General features: G+C 31.8%; 1 protein-coding gene across 9 annotated transcripts in view; it reads right to left on the reverse strand.

Annotated features, from left to right (window-relative positions):
* Window positions 1-16,428, reverse strand: part of CCDC91 (coiled-coil domain containing 91) — a 354,495-nt gene that overhangs the window by 311,921 nt on the left and 26,146 nt on the right. The window contains exon 1 of one of the 9 annotated variants that reach the window (XM_039882422.1): window positions 8,663-9,036. The exons of 4 other annotated variants lie outside the window; for them this stretch is intronic. In XM_039882422.1, the coding sequence (XP_039738356.1) occupies window positions 8,663-8,895 (233 nt within the window). In that variant the 5' untranslated portion in view covers window positions 8,896-9,036. Of the gene's footprint in view, window positions 1-8,662; window positions 9,038-11,320; window positions 11,541-16,428 lie in introns of those variants that run through there. 4 more of the 9 variants (XM_039882421.1, XM_039882426.1, XM_039882424.1 and 1 more) reach the window with 4 other exon arrangements.

Here is a 16,428-nt window from a genome sequence, read left to right on the forward strand (position 1 = left end):
AGACAGCTTTAAATCCCTGTTGACATTTTATTTATTCTTCTATTAGATATAATTGGAGGCTCCCAGTACCTCTTTGACCTCATCTATAACTCCCCTGACTCACTTTGTTCTAGCTACATAGCATCTCTACCAGTCATATTCTACTCTCAAGGCATCTGGTTGTTCTGTTTGTTTGTTTTTAAATAAAAGCATATGGAAACCTACCATCCAGCTTAAAACTGAAGATTCTTATAACAAATTACATGTAATCACTCCCTGTACCTCCCTGGACTCACAATCCTAAATTTAGTTTACATCATCCCCCTGCTTTCAAATTAATGAAGCTTTATTTATATCTACCACAATTTTAAAGGATAGCCTATAACATAACATTACATAACATTACATAACATTACACTACCAAAATTTTAAAGGATATCCTATAACATAAATTTGGGGGACTTAAATTTTCACATAAAATTATGTTGCTAATATTATTGTACCTACTATTCATTCTTTTGACTACTATAATATACCACAGTTTATTCAATCATTTTCCTGTCAATAGACATTTGGATAACTTACAACACCTTGTTATTGAGAACAGAACTGCCCTGAACATTCCCCAACACATCTACCTTTGCATATACACATAATTTCCCTTGGGTATACGCTTACAGGTGAAATCATTGTGTTGTAAGGTTTGTCTATGTTTAACTTCACAGGATTATAAAAAACTATTTTCCGAAATGGTTGCTTGTGAAAGCAATGTATAGAAATACTGTGAATCTTCATCCTTTCCAACACTTGATTTTAAGTGGTATCTCATTGTGTAATTTGATTTTCCCAATCATTAATGAAATTTAAATCTTCATATGATTATTAATATATGGTTTCTCTTTTGTGAAACACCTATTTATATCTTTCATTATTTTTCTACTGTGTTGTCTATGCTTTTGATTTGTATGATTTTTTAAAAATATTCTTGATATTAATCATTGTCAGCTGTGTATACTGCAAACATCCTCTAGTTTATATTAGTTTTATTTTTTAAATCTTTCCCTATCCCTAGATTTTAAAAATATACATCTGTATTTTTTACCAAAAAAAGTTAAAATATTAGTTTTGACATATAAATACTTAACTCATCTGAGGTTTAATTTCTGCATATGGTGGATACAAAGCTTAATATTTTTTTGCCAATACGGATTTTTTCCAATTTCATTTATTGAATACTAACTTCTGTCCTTACTAATCTGATATGCCATATTTATAATATATCAAAGTTTCATAAATGTGTGAATCTGTCTCTGGCTATAGAATTATTTCAGTGGAAATGAAATCCTTATAATATGGAGCCATCCTGTCCATAAACATGGTATATCTTATAATTAAGATATACCATAGTTAAGACCTTTTTTATTGCCTATTAACAAAGTCTTATAATTTTCTCTAAAGAAGTCTTGCATATATCCTGCTAGGTTTATTCCTAGATGCTGATATTCTATACTACTACTTTAATGTCTTCTTTTAATTACATTTTTTAGTCATTCGTTGCTGTTGTATAACAATGCAATTGACTTCAGTATTTTACTTTTATATCCATTCATCTTTGCCAAACTCTTATATCTAATAATCTGTCTATAATCCTTTGATTTTACATGTAAATGATCATATTGCCTCTAAATAACAACAATTTTATTTCCCCTTTTCCAATTCTTATACTTCTATTTTTCTTGTCTTAAAGCACTGGCTATGTCTCCCAATACAACGCTAAATACAAGAGGTAATGTGATGACTTTCCAAAGATGGTATCAAAAATATCTCCCAAACACATATTCTTCTAAGAATGTATCACTGTTATTCCCCCCAATGATTTGTAGGGTCTCTGTCCCCTCCCATTGAACCTATGTAGATTATTATGACTTCCACAGCCAATACAGTATAGCAGAATTAACACCGTATGACTCCCCCAACTAGATCATAAAAATTTAAGGCACTTCTGCCTTGTGCTCTCGTATTGCTTGCATTTGGAACCTAGCTGCCATGATGTGAGAAAGGCCAAACCAGCACACTTGGTGAGACCACCTGGAAAAACCACATGAGTTCCCAGGCAACAGCTGGAATCAAATCACCAGAAAAGAAAATGAAGATACTTCCAGATGATTCCAGTCCCTAGCCATCAAGTCACCTCCAGTGTTCAAGTCATCCTACTTGGAACATGTGGGTGTAAGAGTAACAAACTATCCTACTGTGCACTGCATCTAAATGCCCAACCTTCAGAATCCGTAAGCAGTAATAAAATAGTTGTTTTATGCCATTAAGTTTGAGATGATTTGTTATGTAGCAATAACAACTAGAATGAGTGATAACAACTATACCTATATTATTTGTTTTTAATATTTCCCTATTTAAAAATATGTCTGCTGAGTATTATTAGTGGAGGTGTTTTTAAGCATGACAACAGGTTAAAAAATTTCCCTCTTTTCCTTTCTTTTCATGAATTTACACTGATCAAATGCTTTTTTCGTTACTGAAATGGTCATATTATTTCTCTTTTAATGTATTAATGTCATCGTTTACATTTATGGGTCATGTAATAGTAAATCATCCTTACATACCTGAAATAAACCCTACTTGGTAATGTTTACCTTCTTATACAATGTTGGTTTCAATATACTAATATCTTGTTTGAGATTTCTATATCTATATTCATGAGTGAAATACATCTGTAATTTTCATTTTTGGTTATGTCTTTATCTGGTTTAGATATCAGGATTATGTGGGGATTTCAGAATTAGTTGAGAAGATGACCATTTTCTATTAATTAAAAGAGATTGCATCAGTTGGAATAAATAATATTTACTAAAATTTTTAGGAATTTGCTTAGCAAATTGTCTGAGCTTGTTGCATTCTTTGTGGGAAGATTCAATTTCATGTAATTATAGGATGAATCAGAATTTTAATTTCTCCCCAGTTTCTGTGTAATATTTTTCTAAAAATGTGTCTATTACTTCTAAGTTTTTAAAAAATAGTTGGCACATAGTTGCTAACAGTCTTGTCATTATTTTATTGTGGATAATAAAAATTGTCATCTTAAACATTTTTATAGTTCAGTAGTATTAAGTACATCTACATTGTTGTGCAATTACCACCATCCATCTTCAGAACTCTTTTCACCTTCAAAACTGAAACTCTGTCCCCATTACACAGTATTTCCCCATTCTACCCTCCCCAGTTCCGAACTACACTACTCTACTTTCTGTCTCTATAATTTTGCCTATTCTAAGTACCTCACTTAAGTGGAATAATACAGTAGGTATCTTTTTGTGACTGGCTTATTTCACATAGCAAAGTTCTTCCATGGTGTAGCATATGTCAGAATTTCCTTCCTTTTTAAGGCTGAACAATATTCCATTGTAAGTGTATACCACATTTTGCTTATCCATTCACCTGTCAATGAACACTTGGGCTGTTTCCATGTTTTAGCTATTGTGAATGATACTACTATAAACATGGGTATACAATTATCTCTTTGAGATTCTGCTTTTAATTCTTTTGGATATATATATATATCCTGAAGTGGAATTGCTGGACTATATGGTAATTGTAGTTTTAATTTTTTGAGGAACTGCCATATTGTTTTACACAACACCTGCACCATTTTGCATTCTCACCAGTAGTGCACAAGGGTTCAATTTCTTTACATCCTCATCGACACATTATTTTGATTTTTTAGTAGTAGCTTTCTAATGGATGTGAGCTGGTATCTCATAGTTTTAATCTGTATTTCCCTAATCATTAATGATGTTAAACATCTTTTCATGAACTTATTGGCCATTCGTATATCTTCTTAACAAAAATGTCTATTCAAGTCCTTTGCCTATTTTTGAATCTAGTTGCTTTTGTTGTTAAGTTGTAGGAGCTTTCTATATATTGTGAATAGTAATTCCTTATCAGATATATGGTTTGTAATATTTTCTCCCATTCTGTGTGTCGTTTTTCTTTTGTCGCCTGTGCCTTCGGTGTCATGTCCAAGATATCAGTGTCAAATCCAATGTCATAAAGTTATGCCCTGTGTTTTCTTCTAAGTTTTATGGTTTTAAGTCTTACACGTAGGCCATGGATCGATTTTGAGTTCATTCTTGTATATGGTATAAGGTAGGAGTCCAATTTCATTCTGTTGTATGTGGATATTCACTTTTCTCAGCACCATTTGTTCAAAAGACTATCTTTTCCTCATTGAATGGTCTTGAACCTTGTTGAAAATCATTTTACCATATATGCAAGGGTTTATTTCTAAATTTTCTATTCTATTCCATTGGTCTATATACCTGTCCTTACGCCAGTACCACACTGTTTTGATTACTATATCTTTGTAGTAACTTGAAATTAGACAGTGTGAGTCTTCCACCTTTCTTCTTTTCAGAATGAATTTGGCTATTTGGGGTCCCTTGAGAGTCCACATAAATTTTAGAATGGCATTTTCTATTTCTGCAAAAAAAAAAATTATTGGACGATTGATATGGATTTCACTAAATATGTCAATCACTTAGAATTAGTACTGACATCTTAATAATATTGTCTTCCATTATATGAACATGAGATGTCTTTCCATTTATTTGTCTTTTTTTATTTCTTTCAGAAATGTTTTGTAGTTTTCATTGTACGTGTCTTTCACGTCCCTGGTTAATTGCTAAGTATTTTATTCTTTTTGATGCTATTATAAATGAAATTGTTTTCTTAATTTTCTCCTCAGATTGTTCAGTTAGTGTATAGAAATGCAACTGTTTTTTGTGTGTCAACTTTGTGTCCAGCTACCTTGCTGAATTCATTTATTAGTTCCAACAGTTTTTTTTTTTTATGTGGAATCTTTAGGATTTTTTCCATATAATATCATATCGTCTGTGAACAAAGATAATTTTAATCCTTCCTTTCCAATTTAGAGGCCGTTTATTTCCCATTATCTTTGTAATCTCTGATTTATCTGTGGTTATGTCTTTTTTCATTCTATGCATACTAAGTTCTATGAAGTGTGTCCACGAAGTGTGTTATTTAGATCTGTATCCTTATTTTTTTCTTCACCTAGCAATAATTACAAGAGGCGAGTTGAAGTTTTCCACTATAACAGCAGACGTACCAATTTCTCCCTACAATTCTATTCATCTTTTGCTGTACATTTGATTCAATACATTCTTTACGAATTTAACCTTTTACCATTATAAAGTGATCAAGTCCTAATATAATTTTTCAAAGTTGATTCTGAATATTAATATAGGTAGCCAGTTTTAAAAAATGCTTCAAAACTTTGCATCAACTATTCTCTCTACATAGAATAATCTTTCCTCAGATAGCTGCTTAACTAACTTTCTCAGCTCCACCAAGTCTAGATTCAAATATCAATTCCACTGTAACTACCCACCTTTAAATAATAAAGCTCACCCACCCCAGCATTCCTGATTCCTCTTTCCTGGCTTTTTTTCCCCCATGACAATCACCATTCTCTAACATACTATATTAATCTACTTCTTTAATTGTTATGTTTATTGTCTGTCTTCCCCATACCCACTCTAAATACAAGCTCCACAAGGATGGATACTGTTATCAGTTTGATCAGCAATATATCTCCATCACCTAGAAGTGCCTGGACATAGGTGGTGCTCAATGTATTCTTGTTGAATGAATGAATAAAACTCTCAAACTGAAAGATTATCATGAAAATACAAATTTTAAAACAATAAGATGATACTTTATACCCCGACCCCCCCATAATTTTCAATGTAAATAATAATAGTCCAAATACCCTTTAAGAAGGCCTCCACTAGGTACTCAAAGAAAGACTGGGGCAGGGTCAACTACTTGAAAGTGTCTTTCTAATTGTACAAGCATGAAGAAAGTCATTGGCTACCCACATCCCAGAACCATTATACAAAATAAAAGAAAGCGGCCACTTGGGGGAAGGCAGAAAACTCTCTCACTCTCTAAACCTAGGCAGAAGCCAATAGAAACCAATAGAGAGGACACTTATTCTACACAAACTTTTCAGAAAAAAAGAAGAGGGAGCATTTCTCAACTTATTAAAATTTGTTTTATGGCCAAGTATGTGTTCTATCTTGGTAAAAGTTCCATATACATATGAAAAGAATGTATATTCTGAAATTACTGGGTATAGCAATCTACAAATGTCATCTAGATCACATTAGTTGAAAATGTTATTAAAAACTTTTATACCTTTATTATTTTCTGACTACTTCTAATACTGATAAGGTTTAAAATATTTTGACTACCAACACAAATTTGTCTTTACTCTCACATAGTCATATTTTCCTTCATGAATTTTGAAGCTCTGTTATCAGGTACATACACATTTAAAATTATATCTTCTTGACTGACACTTCAATCACTATGAAATGTTCTTTTTTTTTATCTATAGTATAATTCTTTGTCATGAAGTTTAAATTATCTGGCATTAATAACAATAATCCAGCTTTCTTACGACTGATATTTGCAAGTATACCTTTTCCTACCCCCTTACATTTTACCTATTAAGAGCATCTCCTGCAAACAACATTATCTACCATACCTACTATATTCAAATGAAAGGGACTCAAGGAGATAAAGGTGCAGCTTTGTAAGGGAGGTGGAGCTGTGAACAATTTTTTATTTAAAACTTATTATTATGGGTTATTTATGCAAAAGTAAAAAGTATTCTTAAGTATTGAAAAAAACTGCACAAACATTATACATATTATACATCTATATTACCCATGAAGCATATTTTTTGCAACAAACTTTGAGGAAAAAAACATTCTATAACGAAAATAAATCTTAATCTGTCTCCATAAATCAGATTTTCCTATTTCATGTGGTCCTAAATTGTGGCTTTACCCATATTTTACAGCTTTTAAAGATACCCTAGTTACTAAAAAATCATTCTCATATTTCACCAAGTGGCTAATTTTAAGATAACAAAGACTACGCATCATTTTATGATCTGAGCCATATTTTAATGTAATATAAAAACTCTCATAGCTAGTGTTTTAGATACAGAAGTCTCAAAGTTTGTTGAAAATGAAGAAATGATACCTCAACATAAAAATAAGAGATACAATAGTAATTTAGGAATAGAATATTCAAGCCAAAAAAGATTGAGTGGAAGAGAAAAAAAATATTATAATACAACAGTAACATTAAACTTATAAATGCAATTATACTGCTATATTATAAATAAAATAGCATAAAACCAAACAGGAATACTCTTCCACAAAAAATTACCTCAACCTTCTAATATATAATATATATATACAATACGGGAACAAAGTTAATGACTACAAAAAAATTATCAATTTATTTCTATAAATTACGTAACAGAAAAGTACATAAGCAATTTAATGAGTCATTTCCAAAAACAATCTTTTACAAGTCACTGGAAATAACCAGTTTTTGCCTAAAGAGAAGATTCTCTTAAAATTATAGTGGTATTAACATCTGAAAGTAATTCCTCTTGGCACCATCAGGAAAACAGGTGCCAGTACCACACGACCAAAAGGAAAGAAAGAGCATTTCCATTCCTGCTTTATTCAAAAGACAATTCAATACCACTATTAATTATATTCATTTGATGTAAATTAAATAAGAATATAGAAATTTCTTTGCTCTATATATTCTCAGCATCTAATAAAACTCAACATAACACTCAAATGTTGTCTAATCTTAATAAAAGTGATTTACTTCCAACAGCAAAGCATAGCAAAACCTAATAAATTATTTCTAATGACAATTTTAAAAATTCTTCACTGTTTCTTCATTTATCATCAAAAAAGATTATACAGTAAGCATGTCATTGAAAAAAATATTACTCAGAAGATCTGACTGTCCTTTATCGTTATAGATGATAAAAGATGCTACATTTAAAGTCAAAGGTAAATTTTACCAAATTATATACAAAAATGATACTACATCCAGTTTAAGTGACAAAGAAGAAAAAAGTTACTTACAAATGTTAAATTTATTTTAAAATTCTGCCTTCTAAAACATGACACTCAGACCTAGTCCACTTAAAATCAATTCTCATTGTTGTCTAAAATGTATTACCAGGATATCAAATGGGATTTGCAGCTTGCCGAAAGATTAAAACTCGAATTAATCTAGTCATTCCTGAGCTCTGTTTTCCTCTCGGTCTTTTTTTCTTTATTTTATTTTATTTTTTTAACGCTGTGAGGCACTGTAACTCTAACCTAACAATGGGACAGGAGCTGGATTGATAAATAAGAATTTTACAGTAGCCATTACTATAATGAAGTTACCACCAGCATTCTATTCTTTGTCAGTTTTACTCTCTCCAGATGTTTCATATTCATTTATAATTCAAATCAGTTAAACATAAACCCATGTGTTCTTCTATATACTTCAATGTTGACATCCACCAGAAATATTCTCAAGCTTTTTAAAATAAAATGTCATTAATTATATACACCATTTAAACCTGTGGCAGATTAAAAATAACTACAAATTCTTTGGCATGCCTCTTATGGAGAAGCAGAGTCTATGTTTCCTCCCCTTGAATGTGGACGGGCTCTGTGATTGCTTTGGCCAGTAGTATGTGGCAGAAATGACACTATAACATTTTCAGGGCCTGGGCCTTAAGAAATTGACAGTTTCCACTTACTGTCTTTTGGAATACCTGTTCTGGAGGAAGCTACCCTCCATAAAAGAAATTTGACTATCCTGAAACCACCATGCTGGAAGGTGATTCAAATTAGCCATGTGGAGAGACCATATGAAGAGAAAACATCCAACGAATCTCCCACTGAGTAATCGTAGCCTTGGTGCTAGATACGTGAATGAAGAGGCCTTCAGATGACTCCAGTCCTTAGCCACCTCCTGACTATAACAGTGTAAGACCAGTGAAACCATCCCCAAATTCCTGACCTACAAAATTGTGACCAAAATAAAACAGTTGTTTAAGCCATTAAGTTTTGGAGCTGTTTGCTATACAACAGATAACTCAAACAAAAACTATAATTTCATTTTATGACATGAATAAACTCACTGCAACAATATGAAAGAAAGCAGACTGCCAATTTGTAATTGTAAGGTAATTAAACTTTTAAAAAGTTTTAAATTATCCACTTACTACTTATAGAAGTTTTTTTTTTGTTTTCCATTATCTAACTCACGAGTTAATCATGAGACAAACCAAAGTTCCCCAAATCTTTTGATTCTCACAGTGTGAAGAAAAGTGTTGAGGTTACTAAGACAAGATCCTGCACTTGTACTTCCATTAGCTGAATTGTATACTACCAGTCATTTTTGTATTAAACATTTTGTCTGTTTTATCTGTTAATATAGTTTTAAAATTTGATTAAATATTATTAAATATAAGAACTGGAAGCAGCCGTTTTCATGAATAGGTTGAATACTTCACAGCAACTTGATAAAGGTTAATTGCTTTAAAAAAAATACTGTCAAGAGGCAAGATATAAAATTTAGTACAATAACTACTGGGACTATTTTCAACTATCTGCATTACACTTAAAAGCAAGCCAAAACTATAAACTGAAGATAATAAAGATTTAAGAAAGTGACTGAAAAAAAGTCATGATGAAGTCCAGAGACCTATACTCATAGAAAAGATGTTGGCCCAATATGAAGATATAGCTGTAAATATATACTATCTTTTAAGGTATGAACATATTTTTATGACTACCTCCGCAGCCAAAAATTTTTTTATAAACTTATAATTACCAAACCCATTTCAATTGTATAAAAGAGCTTGTATTATAAGCTTTCTAAAAAATGTCTTCTAAATAAAGAAATAAGGATGAAGTTTCAGTTTAGCAAAACGAAAAGAATTCTGTGGACTGATGGTGGCGATGGTAGCAGAACTATGTGACTGCACTTAATGTCATTAAATTGTATACTTTGAAATGGTAAATTTTGTGTTATGGCTCAAAAAGACTGAAGGAAAAAGACTTTACAATAATCAAAAAAATCAAAAAACATTAGATTGAGCAAAGTAAGTCATTCACAGGGTACATATTATATAATTCCATTTATATGAAGTTCAAGAACAGGTAAAACTAATGTATGTAAAAGAAATCAGAAGAGTGAAGCAGGGGAAGGGATAGAGCGGGCAGGTGTAGAGAGAAACTGACTGCAAGGGGAACTAGAGAACTTTCTAAGGAAGTGGAAATGTTTTATATCTTGACTGAAGTATAGTTACTCAGCTACATAGTTGTTAGAACTCAACAAACTATAAACCTCTGTACATTACACAATATATCTTGACTGAAGTATAGTTACTCAGCTATATAGTTGTTAGAACTCAACAAACTATAAACCTCTGTACATTACACAATATATGCAAATTACATATTAATTTTTTAATGGGGGAGGACTAAAGAAATTAGTCTAGAAATTAATTCATGAGAGTTATGACCTGAAACAAAATAATGATATTTTTTAACCACAAGAATTATTACACAGAGCAACTTATTACAAGGTAAATTTCTTGCTGGTAACAGAACAAATAGATGCTACAATTTCTGACTAGTCAATCATAAGGGTTTTAAAGGTGAATAAAATATCACCATTCACTGATTACTTAAACTAAAACAAGATATCTAGAAAGACTACAAAATTTAGTTTTCCTCAGGTTAGCCCTGTTTTCCCATCTGCCTAATTCCTCTCATCTAATTCAAGTCAGTCCAATTTAATTCAACAATCCTATTATACTTATTCTGTGTAAATTATTCTGTGAGGAACTAAGTATAACAAAATATAAAGATGAATATATAGTAATTTCTATCCTCAAGGCATTTATAATCTGATAGAGGGTATTATACAAGTAGATAATAGCTACAAGAAAAGACTTATTAGCAGGACCTGCAATAGTCAAAATGAAACCCTGTGCAATTTAGAGCAATATTTTGAAAGGTAAAATTTTTTAACTAAAGCAAAAGAGCAGTAAGTAGTTCATTCTCTATGCTTATTCCTCACTCTTCCCTTTTTATTACCAGTGCAAGAAAATTCCATAAATATCTATGTGTTTCCAAGAAATTTAAGAATGAAAATACAAAGGGTCTCCTGTAGCTTTGTAAATAAAAGATAGAAAAGTCATGGTTACAATTCTATGAGTGGGTGAGTAAAAGGCTCCACCATATTTCTAATAAAGGATATTCATTATGATTCAAACCATCGACCATCAATGTTCCTGGCAATGTGTGGAAAATCACAGATTTCAGACTTTTCTGGAGTGAGTTATTCTGCTTTAAAATTTGAAACTCTAAAATTAGAATTATGAAGTGACAGAAAACATCACAATCTGAATTCTACTTACACAAAACCACATGGTTTTCAATGCCAAGTTCCGAATTTACAGCTGGGAAAATCACCATTGAAGAGAGCTGAGTCCGGATCAGATTCGCTTAACATAAAACCAGATGTAGACCTCAAATTACAAGTGACATCTCCAGCCAGTCATATAAATAAGCATAATAGAAGCTGAAAAACAATAAATTCACCTAAACTTTTCTAAATTTGGCCACCCTAATAGTACTACAATACTCTTTTTAAAATTCTCAAATAAATTAAAAGAAAGGAAAAAAAACATACATATCTTCATTTAAGTACAATTAAAAATATAAAATTACTCATTACAATTCTTCTAGGACAAGTCCTTTAAATAAATCAATATAGTCTAGATCTCAAAAATACACCTGTTATTTCAAAAATATAAAAAAGAAAAAAAAAAACAAAACACTACACTGTTAGGATATCAAGTCTTGGCATGAGATCTCAGAACTCTTCCCCAAACAACTTGTCACAAAATGAGCAGGAACAAGCTGTACTAGGATGTACAAAGAAATTTCTTTATAGTTGTTTGCTTAATCAGCTACTGATTTCCCACCAAGTTAACAAAACCAAATGTAAGTCAATAGTAGTAGTCTGTCTGCAACTATAAAATCACTTTACATTATTTGGCTTCAAAAGTTTGTACCCTATGGAAAGTTCATTTAAATTTTTACCTGGCACACACAAGTTAAAATATTTTGTTTGCCTTTTGAAGCCACACCACATTCCAACCCACGGAGACAGGATTTCTAGTTTATTTCTCACAACCCACATGTACAAAACCCAAAATTACAACATAGAAAAGCATTGTTAAAATTCTGTAATAATAGTAAAGCAAAGAAGTTCACCATAGAGCTCTATTTCTTGGGAAGTTTTTTAAGCCTCTAGTATCCATAATACACAACATTTCAACATCTAAACTAAGTACTCAAACACAAAAGGCTCACCTTGAAAGTCTAATGTAGGAGTTCCTTCTATGTTAGGAATCAAACCTGACCTAGCTCAAACACTGTAAATTGAATAAATAATGACATGATTTTTTAAAAAGAGGATGATATCCAATATTACAATTATTGCACAATTTAACAGTAAACCTCATATTCGATTCTTTATGGAAATTAGCCTCATGCTTCTTTACAGGCGCCTATTCCATGTGACTTCAAGAATTAAGATTGTCACTTAACATCATATATTACTGATATTCTGCAATTGCCTCACTTCAGAAACATCAAAATCTAGTACCCACTTTTGCCCATTATAGTGAAACCACTGTGAGTTAATATTATGTCCACTTACTGCTATATAGAATTTAAACAAGCAATTCTCATTACTATATGAGATTGAAGTTTTTAACACTACCAAAAATCAATCAGCAAAAACACTCAATAATGCTTACCCAGAATATTTCAAAGATGGAACAATATGGGTTAAGAAAGTGTTTTCGGTTATACAGAGACATTTGGAAATCCTTTTTGTTTTCAAGTTAAGAAATGCTTTCTAAAATACACTGGCCAATTTCTGTGCTTTAGGAAATAAAGTTCAGAGAGTCCCCAAATTACATATATCCTTTACACATTGATAGCTATTCAGGGAATAGAATGGATATATTCATAGGATGCCCCAAGATTTTTGTCTTCTCATTCCACTTTTCACCCTCACCACTATCATGCAATGTTAAAATAATACATTTAAGATTTACTGCATAGAAGAATAAAGAGAAATTGGAAAAAAACTACAAAAGTTTAGCCTTGATTAAAGTCAACGAAGATAAGAATTAATAGGTATCTTCCAATAATGTTAAAACAGAACAATCAGCTAACAAACTGAAATGTTTTTGACCGACAAGGCCTACAGTAAATGGCATATCTTCATTTTGCCAGCCTGATACCTTCTTTCCAAGCTTCTTCCAGCTATAAGAGTGGGCAATTAACCCAAACTGAGCTAACTAAGATAACACAAGTCTCAGTCATAATAATTACCTAAGGATAGGAAACTGACTCCGGCTGGATCAATCAACCTTCTCTCATGATGATTCCAACTAGAGATAGGAGGAAAGGACTTTTTCTTTCTGATAGCAAAACTGTCCTCATCTAGTAAGTTCTGAATCCAACTGCCTTATCTTAACTTTCTCAGCATGCAAGTTCCGTCCCACTTTAGATATTTTGCCTAAGCTATTCCCTAGAATTCTCTCCCTTAATACTTTATGGCTACAGAGAACAGTCAAATGAAAGCAAAAAGTAGATAGATTTCAAATCTACATAAAAATAACTTTCTAAAATTTAGACCTATCCAAAAGTAATCACTACCTCTCCAACTACAAATTTTCCACTCCTGGACAGGTTCAAGTAGAAGCCTGATGACCATTAATAAAAAAAAAAATAAATAAATAAATAAAAAATTAGATGTGATTTCATACTTGCGAGGTAACCTATATAACAAAAGTTAACTAAGTGATACTAAATGCTAGTGATGTAATGATAAATTAAGTTTAGTCTTTGTCCTTTGGAGGTCACAATTTAACAGACCAACAGACAGACTTGCAAACTTATATGCAGTATACATAATATAGCTCTATACATGGTACAGTGAACACAAAGAAAGGTGATAATTAACTCCGCATGGGTGGGAATATTTAAATTGACTATTGAGGGATAAGTAAAAGCTAGTTTTCCTGTTAGGCATTCCTGACAAAAGAATAAATGAGAAGGGACAGGTTCATAAAGCACCTAGCATGGCAAACCTAAAATACAACAAATAAAAGAGAATCATTGAATGATAAGGTACCTATGGTAGGAGAATAACCACAATAAAAGCACTGAACAAGTGGCTACGAGCCAAATTAGGAAGGGCCATGCTAAGGATTTTGGAAGCAGCCATAGAATAATAAAAATAATTATCTTTTATGGTGTAGTGCTTTGTACCAGACACATACCTGAACTATTAAGACACACTATCACTTTTAATCTCCAGAAGATTCCTATCATTATACTCACACTTTTTAAATAAACGTAGACTACACAGAAACCAAGTAGTTTGCCTAAAATAAGTTAATGAGTGTCAGAAACAGAACTCATTAAAGAATTCTGAGAAGGAATGTGAGATAGGAGTACTCAGAATAAGTGACATGTATTTAGAAAATGGCTATCAGACAATGTGGATAATAGTGTGGAAGCAGAATAGGCTGGTTTTAGGGAAATACTACAGACAAATATAATCCAAATGAAAGCTACTGAGGAAGTGAGAATAAAAGAAATGAAAACTAAAAGATTTCACTGGTTTCTAGCTTGAATAAGCAGGTGGAAAAGCCAGTTTATGTAGAAGAAATGAGGTATAAAATGAAGGCGATGAAGTAAAAAGTAATTAGTTTAATCTTAGGCAACATAGTTTGAGGTTTTAATAAAAGACCAAAGGGAAAAGGTGCAATAAGAAGTTGACCAGAAAGAGCTCTTTGTAAAAGAGAGATGGGAAAACTTGCTGGGATAAAAATATTTAGAAATCATCAATATACATATAGCAATTTAAAAACTGGGCCAAGAAAAGTAGAAATAAATATCTATGAGCCCTGATATAAATGATTAAATAAATGAATGAATAAATGTGGAATAATGAATAAATTTTCCATACAGAAGAATTCCAAATAATATATATAAATACTCTACCCACTCCTTAAGGGCGGGTTGCACATAGTGCCTCCTTTCCAAATAATACAGTATGGAAAGGGGGATAATAAAAATAACTTCGAAGAAGAACAACCTGATGAAAACTACTTCAGTAAATTGATCCAAGTCGACATCAACAATAAGTCATGTTGATAGCATGTCCACTTGATATGATGTGATAAAAACGGCACTTTACCCCTGCGGTCTTCCAAAAACTCATAACTCTATTCTAAACACAAGAAAAACATCAGACCAGACACAATTAAGGGAAAAACAACAAAATAGCTAACCAGTACTCATCAAAACAAACTGTCATGGTCATCAAAAACAAAGTTTAAAAAACTGTCATAGCCAAGGGGAAAGTAAGAACACATGATCCCTAAATGTAATATGGTATCCTATATGAGAGTTTGGAATAGAAAAAAAGATGGTACATAAAAACTATAGAAATCTGAATAAAGTATGGACTTTTATTAATAACTATGTATAGATATTGGTTCATTAATTTTAATAAAGGTACCAAGCAAATATCAGGTATTAATAATAGAAAAACTGAGTAGGGTATATGAGAACTCTCTATACTATCTTCACAATTCTTCTGTAAATCTAAAATTATTCTAAATAATAAATTTGTTTAAATTATGCCAAGAAGTAGAACAAAAGAAATCATTACTATTCAAGGGAGAGGCAGAAGAAAATGTCAGTAAACAAAATTTAAAAGGAATTATCATGAATGTAGAAAGATAGAATGATACCTTAGAAATCGTAAGGAAAAAGAATACATGGATGGAAATAGGTGTAATATAAGAGAGGTCAAAGAAGATAAGGAATAAATAGAAACCATTGGATTTAGGTGTTCACAGTAAAAGAAAACTTCAGTGGAGCTGCAAGGATGAAAGGTAAATTACAGTGGTTTATGATGCTTTATGAGCCATGATTTTATGCATTCTCTTAGTCACAGATCTCTTAAAAGATTATCCTACTTTCGAATCTATTGAAAGTCTTCCCTCTCTCTTGAATTCACATCAGTTTAGTTGCCAGAACCTAACTCTTATTGAATATTCTTTCACAGTGTAAAATATTAGGAGATGCGCCAGATAACATCCTTTCATCTGAAAGTAACAGAAAATTCCAAAAGCCAACTGCCTTAAACAGTAAGGAAATGTATAACCACTATCCTACAATAAGAAGTCAATGGTAGAGCAGCTAAGCACTGCAAATCAGAGATTCAAAAATTCTCTGAATTCCCATGGATCTGACCTCCTATGTGTAACTTCATCCACAGGCTAGAAGCAAGATGATCAAAATAGTTTAAGGTTGTGATCCGCCCATCTTTGAATCTGTTACTAGCAAAGAAAGGGAATACCATTTAGACTTACCACAATTAACCCTGGAACTAGGAATGAGGACCCCTTTCTCTGAGTCACATGAAGAA

Source organism: Pteropus medius, unplaced genomic scaffold (genome assembly GCF_902729225.1).
Source record: "Pteropus medius unplaced genomic scaffold, Ma_sr-lr_union100, whole genome shotgun sequence".
Taxonomy (NCBI): Eukaryota; Metazoa; Chordata; class Mammalia; order Chiroptera; family Pteropodidae; genus Pteropus; species Pteropus medius.